Below are 18,494 nucleotides of genomic sequence, written 5' to 3' on the forward strand. Positions count from 1 at the left end.
TGCCAGACCAGTCGCTTTGGGAGGCCCCCAGGAAACAAGGATCTTTACAGAGCCCAGTGCTCTAGCCCGCAGAGGAACAACACACCAGCAATGCACTCAGCTTAACAGGCTACTCTGTCCCTCATTGCAGCATGGGCTGAGCCAGAGGGGAATGACCCTGGGGACAGGGCTGGAATTCAGCAGGGCCCCATGCAGGAGGGGATTGAGGGCTGGGGTACGGCAGGGTGCTATGAGGGAGGGGGTTGGGGTACGGCAAGGTCACATGCAGGAAAGAGTTGGGGCTGAGGTACAGCAGGGTGCCATGCAAGGGGGTTTGGGGTACAGCAGAGCCCCATGCAGGAGGAGGTAGGGGATCAGCATGTCAGCCCATGCCCCACCCTACACACACACACACACAACACATACACACTTGCTGTCAATGGCAGAGCTGTGCTTCTTGGTAACTTGGGGTACTTTTACGATTGGACACCACACGGCAGGTTCCCGGTGCTGTGTGCACGCTGCTGCCTGGGGGACTCCCCTGGGGTGTTGCTACAGACCGTGCTCCCAGCAGGGGTGGGGAAATGCAGCTATCATTGCCTCCGAACTCAGGTGGGACCCGACAAGGTTTGATAAACGATATCCCATCTCTGATGTGGAGCTGGAGGCTGTTTGTCTCGGGCCCCACCACACAAGGCTTGTTCAGCGGGAAGAACAAGTGCCCAGTGCATGGCATGGTGCAGTCCTGGCAACACCTGCAAGGATGCCAGGGCCCAAAGAGGCCGGTCTCGGTGGTTAGCATTACCGTGACTTTGTGCTGTCCCGTGAGGTTTGGCGACTCGCACAAGAGCTGGGTCTCGGAGACCGTCAGGGCGCAGGGAGTGTCACCAATCAGCACCGTGTAGTTCAGCCGGGAGTTACCAGCAGCCGGCGGGAGCAGGTTCCGGCCCTTTAAGGGAACAAGGAGTGAGATCATTAGCTCTCCCGCAGATGGATTCTCCCATCACCAAGCAAATTCTCTCCCTCAGCCTTCTAACCCCAGGGAGAGCAGGAGGCTGCAGGGATCCTTCTGCTCCCCCTTAGTCCTTGATAAAGGTCCAACAAGAAGTGAAGGAGGAGTGGGAATCTGAGCCAAGGAAATACAAAGAAGATGCACCCAGAATGGGCCAAACTCCTGGGGCACGCTCCCTGATTGCAGTGCAGTTACCCCAGGGATGACTTTGTCCCTGAGCTCTGAGAGGAGGGACGCCCCTCCCACCCATGGAGACACACGGTTAACCAGGGAGTGCCCTCGTCTCAAACACTCCACGGCCCTTCTGCAAGGCTCTACGGTGCCACATACCCACTCGCCCCATGGGGATATTTAAACTGGGGCTTCGTAATCTGGGGAGCACCACCCCCTGGTGCCAAGGGGTCCCAACCACCCTGCCCTTCCCATACTGGTGAGGGGAGAGAAGCAGTTTGGAAAAGGTTGAGACCCCCCTGATTTCCATCTCCGTGGAATACACTCCTTTGCCTACCTCCGGCACGCACAACCCCACTTCATCGGCCTTTACCAAGAGCCAGAAAGTCCCACCTGTCCTGCAGGCAGAGGGTCTGTAAGGACACAATGGGGTTCGATGGCTCTCCCATTGCAGGGCAGGGAATACCCCTTTTCCCCCACTTACCTGGCCGGCACAATCCATTTAACCCCCAAGAGACCAGCTGCCGGGCCAGCAGCTCTGAACTGAACTGGTCCATCCCATCCCTGTTTGAGTTCTCTGACCTGCTGTACAGGTACAGTGGGGAAATGCAGCTGGCCCAGGGCGGAAAAGGAAGCCAGAGATCTGGGGCTGCAATAGGGCAGCACAGGCAATGGTGGAGAAGAGCTGTGGGGGGCTTACCTTGAGGATAAGGGGAGAGCTGGGCTTGAGCTCCAGCACGCCAGAGGGGCTGAGGGGCTCGAAGACGGGGTCTGGATAATAGACGAAGTTGGTGGTATTAACAATCAGCAGCGCCTGGACATTATCCATGACAAAGCCAATCTCATCTGGGCGGTCACCGATCTCGGGGGGGCTCCGGGACGGGTTGTCGATGGATGGAGCGTAGCACAGTATGGTGGTGTCGTTGTAGACGGTGCAGTTCTACAGAGGAGACAAGGCACCAAGGCTGATCAGACCAGCCTCCCATCATCTCAGGCTGTGATACGGTCTGGTCTCACAAGCTAAGCTGGCTCAAGAGTGGTCAGTCCCAGGAGGGGAGACCCCCTGCAAGAAGTAGTTGTGCTGAATCTGTAAGGGGGCACTCTTCCCTCCAAATCACTCCCGAACCTAAGAGGTGCTGTGCTGTTGGAAGCCCTTATAACGGAGATGCAAAACCAAAGTACTGAGCACTTGTGGCCAGTCAAAATCCAGAGGCGTTTTGCACAACAGCTGGTGCTGGGCCACACCCCATCCATAATCCCACCTTCTCACTGCTCCCAAGGGAAAAGGGATATAAAGTGGAGCCCCTATATCTTCCCTCACCACTTGGGCACTGCCTGTCAGTTCCCCCCGAACTGCCAGCGGGATACCGGATTCTTCTCCACTCCCTGTCCAAGACTGTAGTGTAGTGTTGCTGTGCAAACACCTCATGTTCCATCCCAGAAGTGGCTGCATTTCAGTGCGGGGTGAGGAGACCCCTGTATGCATGGGGCCTGATTTTCAGAGAGTGGATGTAAGGAGAGACTGCCAGGGACTAGAGCTTTGCTGTCCCTGAGTCAGTACTATTTCTTCTTCCAAAGCACTTTCACGAAACAGCATCCAGTTTCCCACTCCTCTCCTTCTCCCCCACCAGTGACAGACCTGTTTTGGGCCCTCCCCAGGTGAGACCCAACTGGCTTGGTGTCTCTCTTCTAATGACTGAGACCATCAAGGTCACAGAGGTACACAGGGGAGGTGGCAGGACATGCTTTTCACTGGTGTCCTGCATGGAAGCAATGAGATAGGACTCCTTGCCCTCCCTTCCCCAACCAGGCATGGGGCCTCCCCAGACAGCCAGAGATCTACTTACGTTCTCCCTCTCAGCGCTGCTGTACTTGGCACGGATCCTGGGCTCTTTGATGGTGGCCAGGTTGGTGCCTGTCACAGTCAGCAACGTCCCACCGCTAGGAGGCGCAGAGAGGAAGGAGTTAGGAGAGGCTACTCTGGCACCCAGGCATTGGTGAAGGTGGGCACATGCCATCGCTGCTTATCTTGGAACCTGTCCCATCCTGTATGTAACATGAAGCCCTAGAGACTCGCTTGTAAAACTGGAATATGGGGTTTTCCCTCCCAATTCCAGTCTGGACACATCCAAACAACCCACCAGCACGGGCCAATGGCGCCACGCTGGCTTCTGTCCATGCAGCAGGACCAGCTGACTTCCACCTTCAGCCGCCGCGGCAGATCGGCCAGAGGCTTCCATTTGAAACAACATCGCCCCTGTCGACCACTCCCATAGCACTTACCAATTGCCACCTCCGGGCAAGCGGTGCACCGAGAGCACAGCACAGAGCCTGGCTGCTTTGGGCAAGTTTTCTGCTGTGCCTATCGGCTTCATGCTGCTGGAAGGTCCTGGGTTTGCAGTCCTGGCGACTGCAGATCTCTGCAAGCTCACAAACCAGCTACAGCAGGCTGCCATAGGGCAAGCTTCCCTCCGCCACAGACCTCTGGGATGTGTGGGAAGTTCAGTCTCCAGGGACACACTCAAGCCTTGGCCTCTCTGATGAGGCTGCCACCATTGTGCCGATTGGGGGTGGGTTCTGGAACATGTACACCTGCCTACCAAGGAGCGAGACCCTCCCACCCCGTCTCAACACAGGTCCCCGAAGCGGCAGCAGCTGAGAACGTCCAGGGTACATTCCGACTGGCAACCTCCCTTAGCCATCCAGTGAGACCCAGAGGAGTGTGGGAGTCAGAAATGGAAAAGCCCCAGGAGAGTCCACCCAAGTATGCTCCGGGGGCCAGACAGAGCGTTCTCTGGGTCTTTGCTTGAAATGCCCCAGAGCAGCAGGGCTTCCACCCAGGCCTTTTGGGGAGCCTACTTCACAGCCAGGCTCCAGGAGGGCCGATGGCATGTGCAGTTTAATCAAGTCCTTACCTTCTGCTCCAGCCAATTCAAGCTTTTTAACAGCACATGTAAACCCTTCAGAAATACTTTCATGTTATTCCCTGCAGCCAAATGCCAGGCTGAAAGCCCTTTCCTCTTCCGCTCCCTGCCAGTCTAAGCGCTGCAATCCCACGAGTGCGCTGAGACCAGGTACCACACCGGGCACCCCTGGCTACTCCTGCTTTCCTCCCAGTGCTCTGGAGCGTGTCCAGTATCCAGCCCTCCAATGGCCTATAGCGGCAGCGCCCAGAGGCCCTGGTCAGGATGGGAGCCCAGGCCTATGAGGCGCTGTACAGACATATCAGAGGCACAATCCCTGCTCAGAAGAGCTGTGCTAGGGCCCCACCTCTCTTGTATACTCAGCATATGCTCACACCTGCTAGGGCTCATGGGTAACTCCTCCTTCCCCCTCAGTCCACCCTGGTGAGCATGAGGCTCCCTGACCCCTGCAGATTTACCTGTTGATGCTCCACTCTGGGTCTATCTTCTGGATGGTGGGGTCCTCTGTGTAATTGTACTTCACGTCGGGGTTGCTCAGCTCAGCCCGGTTGATATTGATGAGGATGGGTGACCCACCAGGGCTCTGGCCTGGTGGCGTCCGGCACCGGATCTCCCGGGCATTCCTCCTGGGGACAAGGCAGAAGAGCCATCAGATACTGAGGAGGCTCTGAGCATCTCTGGCTATGGGGAGGGGCAGGACAGCATCTCCCCCCGGGCTGCACCTTGAGCGTCAGACTCTATTTCATGGTTACCAGCCCTCGCGGGCACCCTCCACCTCCTCCTACCCCAGAGGTGGGTACAGCAGTCAGTGATAGAGGCGGGACACAGAAAGCCACCAGCCCAGTTGTGCAGGTGCCACAACAGTGTTGGAGAGCACCCCCTTGTCAGTTCAAAACACAACTTCACCATAAGCCACGGGACATCTGGGCTGGGGAGTTTCTGGCAATCAGAGAGGGAGCTCTGTGGGGTGTCCAGGACAGCCTCATCAATGCAAGCCCTCCTCAGTTCTAGCCACAGCCTCCAGCTGGGGTGCACTTTGGAACCTGCCGACACATCTTCTGGTCCCACCAGCCTTGGGCAAACCCAGTGGAAACAGCTCCCGAGGCACTGCCCTCTGTCTCTACCCATCTCCCTGCCTTCCCCCGGGGAAGTGCTGGTGAAATTGTCAGTTAACAGAGAGAAAAATAAAACAAAAGGCAGCAGGAGAAGCCAGCACAGCTCCCGACCGTTCCCCAACGCGCGACTGCTGCAAACAGCAGCGATTAGGGTTGATAACCAGTAATTACCACAGGAAAATATTTAAAGAGCCGCTCCATTATCATCCCTAATCTAAAAATTATCCACTTCATGCCTCAGGGCTTTGTGATTTTAGAGACAAAATCCTCATTCTTTGGTCTCTTTCAGGATCCTTGGAAATAGAAAAGCCAGGATTTCAAGGGAGAAATTCTACAGGAACCTGGCAAAGGCACCTCACTCCAGAACTTCGTTACACCCCAGACATGGCTGTGGGTCCACTCCCCATCCTCTCCGCACAGCCCAGGGATCATACCTGATTCTCCAGCCCGCCCCAGCGATCCCCTGTCCATGGAACCCTACCAAGAAAAGACACACTGTCGTCCCCCGATGGTCACTGTGACATCACTGCCCGCATTGAGGTGGTTGCCCTCAATGCTAATCCAGGTGCCCCCAGAGAGGGGACCCCGAGCCGGAGTCACACGGTAGAAAGTGGGCGTCTGTCAAGAGAAAGCAACAAATCCAGCAATTCAAGCGTGAGCAGCAAATGACAACGTGCAAAGCCAGAAGCTGCACGAATGGATGAGGGCGAAGGGGGCAGCTGCTATCAGAGCAAGATGTGCAGGAGGTGGGAAGTAGCTGTCGGACAGCAACAACGCACTGAAGTTTAGGGCAGGTGTCTAGAGGGATCCCATACCCCGCTGAAACTGCAGAGGTTTTAGAGAGGCAGAGCAGGTAGCCGAGTTTTGACCAGGACACCCAACTCTTGCCAAGAACACCCTGGGATCTAGAGTGACCAGCAGAAAGGAACCTGTTTTTTCTTTCCAGCTGAAAAATGGTGCTTCCAAGCAGCAAAGTGTCAACTCAGAGCAAGACGCATTGTGTCTGGAATTACCGGCTCTGCTTCCCGGAGTGTCTGGGTCTTCCTAGGTCTCCCACCCAAGTCCAGAGCCAGCCCATCCCTACTTAGCTTGGGAGAACTGACAAGGTTGTAAACCAAGGTGGGCTCACTGCAGGCTTCAAACTGGGAAGATGATTACATAATTCCCCCATGTCCACCCCTCCTCCCCACTCCCCAGAGATTTACTTCTATGGGCTCTGGTGCCCCTGGGAGGGAGGGGCATTGGTAACTACAGGGCAAGGGGAGGCAGACATGCTGGCAGCCAGAAGGAGAGAGTGGTGGATAATACTGTATAACCTTACCACAAACGTGAAGCTTTTGGGGGATGTGGCCCTGTAGCTGGGGGAGCAGTCCCTGATGCACACCTCCACACGGGCATCGTGCGCTCGGCCTGGGCTGGCGTCTCCGATCTCACACACAATTCTAGGGGAAGCAGGAAAGGAGGTCTTAGCGCATTTCCCACGGTGGGGCTGCTCCGCAGAGCTACACATGGATGCCCTGGAGCAGAGGGGTTAGGGAGCCGAGGGCTGGCTGGGCTGGGTGTGCATGTCTCCTGGAAGAGCAGCTGCCATGGTGACTAGACTAGACTAGACTAGTCTAGCTTGACTAGAGGGCCATGACTAATTTTGCACAGCTCTTTCCTTGCCACTTGGCCCTGTATTCTGATAGGCTGTTATGATTCACACGATTCAGTCCATGGAGAAGCAGGAAGTTACGGCTCCCAGCAGTATGTGCTTGGAGGGGAAGGGAAGGGACAGTCCAGCACTGATCAGCTGTCAATGGAGTAGACCTCCTGGCTGACAAGGAGCTCCATGTGAGCACAAGGACATGTGGAGATCTTCCCCAGAGAGCCCGTGTCCCCTCGTCGCCTCTGTCCACAGCAAGCAGAGCCGTCCGCTGGCTCTCTCTGACTGTTCAGGTTAGCCCTTCACTGCCACCCAGCCCAGGGACAGGCCTGGGGGCTCATGGGACCAGAAGAGCTGTTCTCACCAAGAGACTGTGTCAGGGTTTAGATGCCCCAGGACACAGGCAGGCCCGTTTCCCTGATGACTTGCTGTGGTGGTGAACCAGTTATCAGGGAGAGCTAATGCTCAACCTCGCTACTTAACTGCCCTTTCCAGCCCTGCTCCCAGCCAACTGCGAGGCTGGACGTGCTCAGACAGCAGCGGGTGTCAGAGTGGGGTCGACAGCTCTCCGCTGATCGAGATCACAGCTCTAGATGAGGAAGGCAGCAGGGGACACTAGGGCCAGTCTAGAACTGGCCAGCGTGGCCTGCAGGCTGGGTGGGTTTGCAGCTGCCATCTCTCTGCACTGGCTGTGCATGGGCTTTGCCCCTCTCTGCTCCAGCTCAGTGCCCCAGTGTTAACACCAGCTCACAGCAGCGAGGGTGAGCGCTCCCACTCAGAACACGTGAACCCCTCCAACCTGGAGTGGGGATGTGGGGCACCATCTCTGGCTACCAGACCAGGGTATCTGACCGCCCCCTGCCAGTTGGGCACTTACTGCTCAGCGCTGATGTACTCGCTCTCGATGGGGATGCACATCACTTTGCCGACCCGCACTCCCAAGCGCACATCCTCAAACTTCAGGCCTAGGTTCTCTCCGGTGATGGTCAGACGGGTCCCTCCCTGCCTGGGGCCCGTCTCAGGTGACAGCTGAGAGAGAGCAAAGCAAAGCTTGACTTGGAGGCAGCAAGAGGACAGGGAGAGAGCACTCTGGCCAAGGGTACGCAGGCAAACACTTTGGGCTATGATAAGGGCCCAGGGATTCTTACTGCCCACACAGAGCAGAACAGGCCTGGGCTCCCCCGAAAGCCCCACAGACGGTAAGCTGCCTGGCACTTCGGTTATCTGCCTCAGGTGGCGGAGCAGTGGAGTCCACCCTGCTGGGATCTGAATGTGTGGCTCCAAGGAATCTGGGTCTTTCAAGGCACTGAGCCACCCCCTCTAACTCACAGGAACTCTGCACACGCCCACAAGTGCCTGCTGATGCATAAGCACAGGCCCAGCCACAGGGACAGCCATGGAAGAGGCAGGCCTGCCTGGCTTTCAGGCAGATCACAAACTCTCTGGAATCAGGACCACACCCGGCCAGAGGACCAGCTCCACTATACTCCTGCTGCCCTGGCAAGATCAACAGAAGCCCTGCAGGGAGGCTGCTGCCCCAAAGGCGATGGACGCTAACCCCTTCCCCACTGCCACCCCTCTCAACAAACAAAGCCTGAGCTCGTGCCAGCTGGGGAGAGAAGGGAGGTCCCAACTTTGAGACGCGCCTCATTTAGCAGGATGATTCCCAATAAAGCAGACAGGTGTGGCCTGACAAAAGCCGGCACGATGACGGATGAGCAAAGAGGCGCAGGCCCGCCACTGCTGCTAACAAGGTAATTATGGGCAATTTTACACCAGATTTCACTGGCCCCAGCGCTCAGCACACACCTGCAGGCACTAAACAGAATTAATGGGTGAGCACTGTGCTCCCATGCCAGGGGCTGGGTCATTGGCAACACGGAGCCTGGGGAACGGGAGGCAGGAGGAGGCTGCCCCGGCAATGCCCATGGGCAGTGGACTATTAGAATGATGCCAGTGGGGAGCGAGCTGGCGCGTTCATACAGGGACAGCACCTTGACCCAAGAGCACGCATTTGACCTTCCCACACCACAGCGGGGAGCACTGGGAGAGATCATGGCGCTGTCCTTGACAGCCCCAGGTTGCTATGGAGAAGGCCTCAGTGCCGGAGCCAGCGCCTTCCTTTCAGTGAATTTCCTGATCGAAGTCATGGCTGGCCCTTTCCTCCCGCCTCGCCCCAAAGCCCATACCAGCTCCCTATGGGACTGCTGCAAAGCCAAGCTGGCCTAGGCTATCTGCATTCATGGCAAACCTGGCCTGCTGTAACCTTGGGTCTTGGATGCTTTATCAGCTGGGGATATCCCTCTCCCAGCGGTGGGCATCCATTTGCTAGACACAACTTCTCCCCAGCCATGGACCAGAGCAGAGAGGAGCACAGGGAAGGAAGAGAACCAAGCGGTAGCCAGCCCTGCCTCAATGCATCCCAGCCGTGAGGAACTGTACCAATCTAGGAGCAACTTCAGTAAGGCAATCTAGTTCCTCGCCACAGCAATGGCCACTGTAGGGTTACTTATCATCACCTAGCATTTGCACAGTGCATCTCATCTTCAAAGTGCTCTGTAAACATCTCCGTGTACAACTAATGATGCTGTTCAGAACAAGTCCTAACTAATCACCCCCCACCGGGGCACAGGCTTGCTTCAGGTCAGTGGTAGAGCTGGTGGCAAAACCCAGGAGTCCTGGCTCCCATTCCTGCACTCTGACTCACAGGCCACGCCGCACGTTAACTCACAGCAGGCTCAGGGCAATCACACGCCGTGAGCCGGAATTTATACAACAGTAAAACCAATTTGGGCTTTGGGGTTTTGTTGTTTGCCTAAATTCAATCCAGCCCTCTGCTAAAGTCCTGGATCAGGACTCATTAAGGCAGCTGCAGCAGGCGATCAGATTTGTTCTCCCCTAAATTGGGCTCTGCTGGGGTGGTTGGCGAGAAACGACTGTTTGTTCGGCATTTTTAAATTAGTGTTAAAAGCTGCCCCAGCGTGTTAGATTCCTCCTCCTATGTGGTGAAACTGACAAGGACCGTGCAGGGGGGGAGCAACAAGCCCGGGAAAGAGATGACACCGCTCGCACTGCTGCGCGGGTAGGTCACAGCTAAACAAGACACATGGGAGTGAGAGCTGCTCTCCCAAACTTCCCACCCCCAAGTCCCCACCCACCCCGGCTCCAGCCCTGACAAATAACATTGCTCTTCTGCTAATTGGTTTCACAGGGTCCTTTTACATAAACCAGCAACTGGCTCCTCTGAGCGCAAGATGAGTGCTTGGTCCTCAGACCTGCCAGCCAGAGCGGGCGCAGGGGCTGCCAGTGGCAGAGAACAGGGTGCAGGGCAGGCCTGCTGGCTGGTAAATCATTCCTAAGGGGACAGCCCAGCTCAGTTCCGTACTGGGTCCCCTCTTGTACTAAGCACTTATGTGCATGCCAGCTTGGAAGGCCCCTGCTCGTCAGGCTAGAGAAAGAGGATCTGTTTGCAGAGATGCTGGGAGCACAGAATCACTCACATCCAGTGTCAGGGTCACCATCTCTCATCTAGGAGACAGCTGCCCCTGGGGAGAGGCCGCCCGAACTATGCTGGCTGCAGCAGTACAGCATCCCCTCACCTCTTCCCATCACAATGCTGTGTCAGCACAAAACAACAGTACGTGACCACACGGGGCCAGACATTGCGATGCAGCGTTGCTACACAATGACTGGGTCCCCCAATACCAGACACAGAGAGATGTCCCCTCTGGGATCCCTCTGCCCCATGCTCTCATCCCCGGACAGCTGCTTGCATCTTCCTCAGGCTGGATGTCCTCTCAGCGCAGGAGTCACTGAGTGCAGCATGGGGGCTCTCCTAACTGCGCTCCCAGTCCCCGAAGACGCTCGATTCTAGCTCTGCTTTATATTGTGGGGGAGGTCTGTGTTAAATAATTGCAGCATTTCTGCGCACAGGCACGCTCCACCGTCACTGTGCAGTACCCACAGCTTTGTATAACTGTAGGACCTACAATAAGCGCAGCGGCTGAACACAATCAAACAATCACCAGTGATCCCCCCCTCTAACCACAGGCCCGAACAAAGATGAGCATACGCTGCAAGGGCAGATGATGATTGCTGATTGATTTATTTATGCAGGACCTAAAACTAGAGTGGCAATTTCTTAATTTATTTTTAATGATTTAGGGACAGAGAGACTGATATCAGGACCAGACAGCGGCAGCTAATTGGATGCAGCTTGTAGCCAGCACATGCCACGTCTGATGCATTCAGCGTGAAAGGCGGAAGCCCAAATTCCTCAGTCAGACACTCAGTCCCTGAGGAAACCCCCCAAAGTCAGGGCCCATGTTTAGAGAACAGCCAGCCTATGGGTGCAGTGAGCCCCCTCCTCAGTAGAGGGCTGGGCAACACGAAGGGGAATGTTAAGCGCCAGATTTCAACATGCTCAGCATGCCCAGTTGGAGCCAGTTTTTCCAAAGCCCCTTATTTAAGTACCAAACGGGAGCTGAGCTCTTTGGGATCTCTGGCCCCAGCTGCAGGTGCAGACTCCTTTTGAGAATCCTGGCTTCACCGGTTACCCCTCTGCCCCTGAGAGGAGTTCTAGTCTAGGGCGGGGTATTTTTAAAGCTTCCCAGAACAGCACCGGCACATGGGTTCTTCCTCTGGATTTGCACAGTGGAGTCATCTGCACAAAAGATGTTTGACAAGGGGATCCCTGTTAGCCACAGCTGGGTTTCCCATACAGAACATCCCCATCTCTTCCACCTACCCAGCTGAGCCAACACCCCAGCAGCCTGTCAATGCGCAGCCCCACCTGTGACTAGCTTGGCCTGAGGGCGAGGAGGCCTTGTTACAAGCCCATCCCTTGGGAGCTCCAGCTCAGTCAGGAATCCAGGCTGTTCTAGAAGCTGTAGCAGCACATTCCACTCTTGCGAGAGGGAAGCAGAGAAAGCGACAATCCACTGGCCTGCACGATTGCTGCTCCCACCAGGCAGAACTGGCCGGGGAGAGCCCACTTCCGGCACACAGAGTCGGCCAATGGCAGAAGTGCAGGCAGTAGCAGCTGGGTTGGCTGCCATTTAACGCAAACAGCCCTCGTGGCTTGAAAAGCACTTTCAGGTTTATGACCCTGCAGCGTTTCACCTTCCAGACACTTGGCAAATTTATTCCTTGACCTCTCTGAACTCACAGGGCCGTCCCCCTTTGCAATTTTAGGCAAAATTAGGGCTCATGAAATGACAGGCTGACAGGGCAAGTGATGGGCAAGCTTTTTCCTAACATAGCTCTGCCAAGGCACCTCACTTCTCACCTGCAGCGCTCCTAGTATTTCACTCCTGGCTCCCATTCCCTTCTCAGTGTGTCACTCTATCCTGACCTGCAGCACCCCCTGTTACCCCAGCAGACCCTGGGGCCCACCCACCACTCTGCCAATGCACCTCACTCTGACTCACAACAATCCCCGCTACCCCAGATCCCTGCCCCGCTCAGCACATCTCTGTCAACACCCCTTCAACCTGACCGGCTGCATCTACTGCTACTTAACCCGGAACCTCTCTGCAACAGGGGTTGCTAAGCGTGCCAGAAGCATGGGGTACTTTGCACTGTGCATGGATTGATGCCCACTGGTGAAGGAGACATCAAACTCACTTGGGTTTGCGACTTCCATGGAGATCTGAACTACATGGCACCCGGAGGTGTGAAGCAAAGACATCAAGCTCCAGTGTCCCCACTCCACACACACAGACCCCACAAGGAGACTGAGTGTCTAATGGTGTCGGCACCGGAAGCGGAGTCAGGAGAGCTAGTTCTATCCCAGCTCTGCCACTGATTCACTGTCTGACCCTGGGCAAGACACTGCCTCTCTGTGCCTCAGTTTCCCCATCTGTAATACAAGGAGAACGATACAGACCCAACTTAAGGGGGCTGACAGGCTGAATCCATTCATGCTTGCTAAGCACGCAGGGCTCCTGAGATGGACAGTGCCACAGGAGTCTGTGGGCATAGCCGTCATGCACCCGGCATTCTGGTGCTCTGGAGCCAATGGGGTGAGTGAGTGAGGCCCCCCCCATTATTTTTTCACTAACACAGTGTGTGTCACCCAGTAATGCCGTGCCTAAGCACACCCTGCCCCCTCCCATCTCACACGCTCCCCCTGTCCCGTGTGCAGCTTACTCCCTCCGCTCATCTGGACTGAATTCAACAAGCAAACTTTCACTGACCCCAGCCACCACTCCTCTCCGCCTGGCCGGGGATACATCAGAAGCAGGGTCCCCCAACCTCATCGCATCCGGGATGCCCGGGGCTGCGTACCAGCCACACAGCCTGATGCTATGAACTCGGGGCACTGCTCGCAGAGTGGGGCTTGCAGAGGAGATGGGAGAAGGTTTGCACAGGTGCGTGACTGGTTTCATGCTGGGGGGCTGAGAGATGGGGCAACAATGAAGCCAATGGGAACTTGGCCACTCACTTAGCGGCAGCAGGATCGGGCCCATGTGAGGTCACGTGAGATCAGGACAGGCATCTCTTCATATGCAGAACTGGCTTCAGATAGCTCAAAATAAGGTGACAGCTGGTCTCCTGGATGGCAGACATACCATGAGGAGAGCAGAACTGGGGTTATTTCAGCCCTAAAGTGACTCCCAGGCAAATAGTAATCTACATACCACAATTCCAGAAACTCGCTGTGTGTCTCACTCTGAAACCTAAAATCTCTGTTGAGTCAGTATGACGCGATGGATACAGCTACAAGAATGGTTGAGAGCTCTTTTTGTTTAGAATATCCCCAGGTTCAATCATCACTGGGATGCATGGTTTGCTACCATCCAGTTTTTAAGTTCTCAGCCACTTTGGGCTTTTTTACACACGTGACTATGAATTACGTCCATGTGACAGCAGGACTTTTAGCTACTAGTACATAATCAACACGTTGGCCCTTCCAGCACCTACTAATCCAAGGAGCTCACCACCATTTAAAGACAGTAACAAAGCTTCCTAACCCCCTTAGAAGCAGGTCACTATCAGTAGCTGCATTTTACACATGGGGAAACTGAGGCACACCATGGTCTCAGAACATTTTCAGAAGGGTCTGCTAATTCTGGGTGCCTCAGTTATTGGGGCCCCAACATGGGACAACATGGGCTTAATTTGCAGGTGTTGTGTGCACCTGCTGCTCCGACTGACTTCAACCGGAGTGACAGGAACACACCACTTCCTGAAAATCAGGCTCTAGTTGTCTCGAGCTGGGCACGCAGATGCAGGGGCCACTTTTGAAAATGAAGGCCAAATGGCTCGCCAGCAAAGCCAATATGACTCCCGGTCCTGTGACATCTGAGTTCTCATGCGTGGGCGTCTCAGCATCAGCCTGGCCTTGTGTGATTCTAGAAGCATCAGTTACCAGGTCACCTTAGAACAGAGCTGCCAGGCCTTTGAAGTGCCTGTCCCTAGAGGGCTATGCTGGGATCCTCCCTGGCTGCCACACCCCAGAAAAGGGGCTCGACTGGAGAGCTCTCAGCACATTAGCTTGAGCTGGCGGGAAGAGAACTCCTGCTGGACGGATGAGGAGGTGCATTTCCAGGCCAGGATTTACACAGTGTGTTTGTTTTAGCTGATGAGGCAGGTAGAGTGTGGGAGGCGACAGGGAGCAAGGCATGTTTCAACACCCAATGCCCAGAAATGCTCCTTCTTCTATCACTCCACTCCCTGCCCCCCAGATCATTAAAAATGAGTAGATCACAGACTTCATAGTCTTTACATTGTTTTTCCTTCCTGCTCATCCTGCCCAGTCTGAGGCAGTGAAGCTAAGTGGGCCCGTTACCTTTTGTAGGCCAAACCCAGCCCTAATGCAAGCAGGTGCATCTTCCGATGACTTCAACAGGAAATGCGCCTGCTTCGGCACTTGATGAATTTGGTCCCCGCTGTCTAATCAGGATCACTCTGTTTTTAGCCAGTTCCACTGTCTGGATCTTAGGTTCTAGCCGAAGGCTGTAAGTTTGGACTATCCAATGCCTCAGATAGCAGACCCTGCTCTCCCCATCCCCCTAAGCAAGATTTCATTGATGTTTATTAATCATACAAATCTTTCTAGTCACATTACATTGTATAAAATTCTTTTTTTAAAAGCCCTGATGATTTGGGCAGAAACTACTTGACTAAATCCTCTGAGTCCCCTTCCGTCACCAGGAGAGAACAGCTGAGAGGAAGGGACTAAACTTGCCCATGGGATTGTGGGATTTCTCGGGGGGGGGGGGGGTCTATGTCTCTCCCCTGGCAGGTCCTTGAAGAACAAAGGGGTTATTTACTGGAAGGGCCACTGGTTTCTACAAACATGACATCGCAGGAGGTCTCACTGGGGAGATTACTATCCGCTTCTATATGAGGAGAGACTAACAAGACTGGGACTTTTCAGCTTGGAAAAGAGACGACAAAGGGGGGATATGATTGAGGTCTATAAAATTATGACTGGTGTGGAGAAAGTAAATAAGGAAGTACTATTAACTCTTTCTCATAACACAAGAACTAGGGGTCACCAAATGAAATTAATAGGCAGCAGGTTTAAAACAAACAAAAGGAAGTATTTCTTCACACAACACACAGTCAATCTGTGAAACTCCTTGCCAGAGGATGTTGTGAATGCCAAGTCTATACCATGGTTCAAAAAATAACTAGATAAGTTCATGGAGGATAGGTCCATCAATGGCTATTAGCCAGGATGGACAGGGATGATGTCCCTAGCCTCCGTTTGCCAGAAACTGGCAACGGGCGACAGGGGATGGATCGCCTGATGATTACCTGTTCTGTTCATTCCCTCTGTGGCACCTGGCATTGACCACTGTCGGAAGACAGGATACTGGGCTACATGGATCTTTGGTCTGACCCAGTATGGCCGTTCTTATGTTCTTATAACTGCTTTAATGCTAGCAGACATTTTGGAAAAGCCATTAAACCTCATGCTTCAGGGTTTAAGCCAATCTCTCATTGTTGGAGGCCAGGAAGTTTCTTGCACCTTCCTCTGAAGCATGGTGCTGGGCACTGCTGGAGACAGGACACTGGACCAGATGGCCCCCGGCTCAGAGCCAGCATGGCAGTTCCTATGTGATTTAAACTTTGGCAACAAGGGGTGATAGGAAAACACTCCTATACCTAGAACACGGGAGTCATATGGACCCTTTTGTGGGTCATGCAAGCAGTCTGGAACAGTGTGTCTAGTGGTTAGAACTGAGGATGGCCTTAGAAGCCCTTCTGCCAATTCCATAGCTGACTTACTGCAGGACCTTGTCACTTCCCTTTTCTGTGCCTCAGTTTCCTCCTCTGTAAATGAGGGATAACGGTCCTTACCCCCTTCCATAAAGTTCTTGCAGCTGCAGGCCCTGGGTGGAAGGTGATGGGCCAATCCAGCTCCCAGAGCAGAACGTCTCTTAGGCTCTGCAGCTCAGCCCATCTCTGCTATAGGACGGCTCAATGCTCTTAATCACTAGTATTTTTTATCATTAATTTGAAACAAAATCTCAATGGATGGGTGGCAAGCAGGCATTGTCAGGGCAGGGTTCCCACCCACTGCTGTGAATGGCAGGCATGTGCCTGCAATAGAATTACACTTCTCAGCAGGGCCAGTGCAATAGTCACCTCAGTGCCAATAACCAGCCCGAGCTGAGTGACTTTGGGGAACAGGAGAGACACAACTCTCATTTCCAGCCTTCATCTGATAGGACACTGAACCCAAATAGATTAGATACTGTGCTGAGACTCCGGTAATTAACACAGTCAAGGCCTGCCTGGCCCGGAATCCGTGGGTAAATAGAACACATCAAATAGAATTACCCACCAATCCCTCTTAATGCACTTGGAGCCTGGCCCAACAGACATGTTAACATTAATATACACAATCTTATTAACTGAAGGTCATAAAAGCTGTCACAGACCAGAGATGATGAACTACCATTGTCCGGGGGGCAGGGAAGAGAGGGGAAAGAACCCAGACCCACGGCTTGCCTGGGATTCCACACCAGGATCCAAGAAAACCTAGGAATACGTGAGGAAGGTTGGAGCCTCTGAGCGTGAAAGCACAGAGAGAGAGGCTATTAGTCTGCAAAACCGGGGAGAGGGAATAATAAACAAACAACCCATGATACCAAGGCCACATCTACACTACCGGGACCGTAGTGGCATAGCTACGTGCCAGCAGCACGCTGGAACGTAGTACCGCCTGCACCAAGGGAAGGGGGTTTTCCGTCGCTGTAGGAACACCGCCTCCCCAAGCAACAGTAGCTACATCAACAGGAGCATTCGTCCACTGACCCAGCTTTCTCTGCCTCGGGGGTAAGGACAGCATCACTCAGTGGCTTTTTAACACCCTGAAGCCACACAGCTATGTCGACCTTCATTTCAAGTGCAGCCCAGGGCTAAGAGCCTGCCATCTGAGGATCTCAAAGCACGTGGCCAGAATTCACTAACTAACTATGCGGAATCATTATTACCATTTTACAGAGCGGGGGAACTAGGGCACAGAGCCAGGGTGTGACTTTGCCCAAGGTCACACACAAGTTAGTGCTGGATCCAGGAACAGAATCCCAGAGTCCTGGCTCCCAGCCCCTTGCACTAATCCACTAAAGTGCACTTCCCCCTCTGTACAGAAAGATGTGACTTCCCCACGCCCATTGCATGGGAAGGCTGGCCCTGAGCCCCATGGGTGTCAAGGGATCAGCAGCAACAGGTGAGACAGGGAATTCAGGCTTAATATGTCAGAACAGAGTGACGTGAGAGAACCGGAGAGATCCCACTCAGGAGAGCAACTAGTGTTGCTGGGAATTCTGCATGGCCAAGGGCAAAACATCCCCAGAGCGGGCAGGGAGCCAGGGGAACGTGCTCACCAGACCCAAGCAGGAGAGAGAGCGATACAATAGATATGTAAGTGCATATAACTAACTAGAGAGGGACTCTGCCTTTGTGCCACCCTCCTCATGATCCTAGCCCTGCACTCTGTCAGCTCGTCTCCATGACACTCCCTTTGCCTCCTTCTCACACTCTACCCCATATCTCGAGCCACCCGTTGAAATGGTACATCCGCCCTCTTCCTCGCAGCCTCCCCCTCCAAACCCCCCTTCAACCTCAGTCTCCACTCCGACACTCTCTGCTCTTGTACCTGGTGGGAGAACATTAAACCCTGGTGTCTGAACAACTGCTCCCTGGGAGATCTTCCCTGCCCGAGAGCTGCCAGCTCCGTGTTGCCTGCTCAGCCATGTTCCTGTATGCTACCCATCTCCTTTAGACTCTAAACTCTTCAGGGGAGGAAGCTGGGCTCCATAATTATCTGTACAGGCCCATGCACACCAAAGGCACTCAATATGCTAGTCCACCACAGTCATGGCCAGTGCTGAACTGCCCCCTGCAGCGTATTCTCCAGCACTGCATTCAGCACGTGTGCACATACACAGGCCCGTCTTCCCCCCATCCCAGACATACCTTGATGATCTTGGGGTCTGTACAGCGGCTGTTGCCGTTGCTGGCGTGCATCCAGCTGCTCTCGTAGGCTGGGCAATGCTGCCGCAGGGTGCACCTCTTCTCCGTCACGCACCAGCCGCACTCGAAGCGCGGATCTGCCTTGAGGCAGAGGCCACAGCTTTCACGCAAGGCCGAGCACTTGTACAGGTGAGCTGCAAGGGGGAGAGGAGTGT

At 54.4% G+C, this 18,494-nt stretch overlaps 1 protein-coding gene across 5 annotated transcripts in view; it reads right to left on the reverse strand.

Moving 5' to 3' along the window:
- The window catches only part of PLXNA1 (plexin A1), a 330,514-nt gene that overhangs the window by 59,080 nt on the left and 252,940 nt on the right, over positions 1-18,494 (reverse strand). For all 5 annotated transcript variants that reach the window (XM_048856007.2, XM_048856005.2, XM_048856009.2 and 2 more), the window contains exons 12-19: positions 18,283-18,473; positions 7,724-7,875; positions 6,523-6,643; positions 5,683-5,819; positions 4,545-4,712; positions 3,010-3,103; positions 1,863-2,102; positions 785-928 (exon numbers count right to left, since the gene is read on the reverse strand). In XM_048856007.2, coding sequence (XP_048711964.1) covers positions 785-928; positions 1,863-2,102; positions 3,010-3,103; positions 4,545-4,712; positions 5,683-5,819; positions 6,523-6,643; positions 7,724-7,875; positions 18,283-18,473 — 1,247 coding nt within the window. The remainder of the gene's footprint in view (positions 1-784; positions 929-1,862; positions 2,103-3,009; positions 3,104-4,544; positions 4,713-5,682; positions 5,820-6,522; positions 6,644-7,723; positions 7,876-18,282; positions 18,474-18,494) is intronic.

The sequence above is a fragment of the Caretta caretta genome, chromosome 7 (assembly GCF_965140235.1).
Source record: "Caretta caretta isolate rCarCar2 chromosome 7, rCarCar1.hap1, whole genome shotgun sequence".
NCBI lineage: Eukaryota > Metazoa > Chordata > Testudines > Cheloniidae > Caretta > Caretta caretta.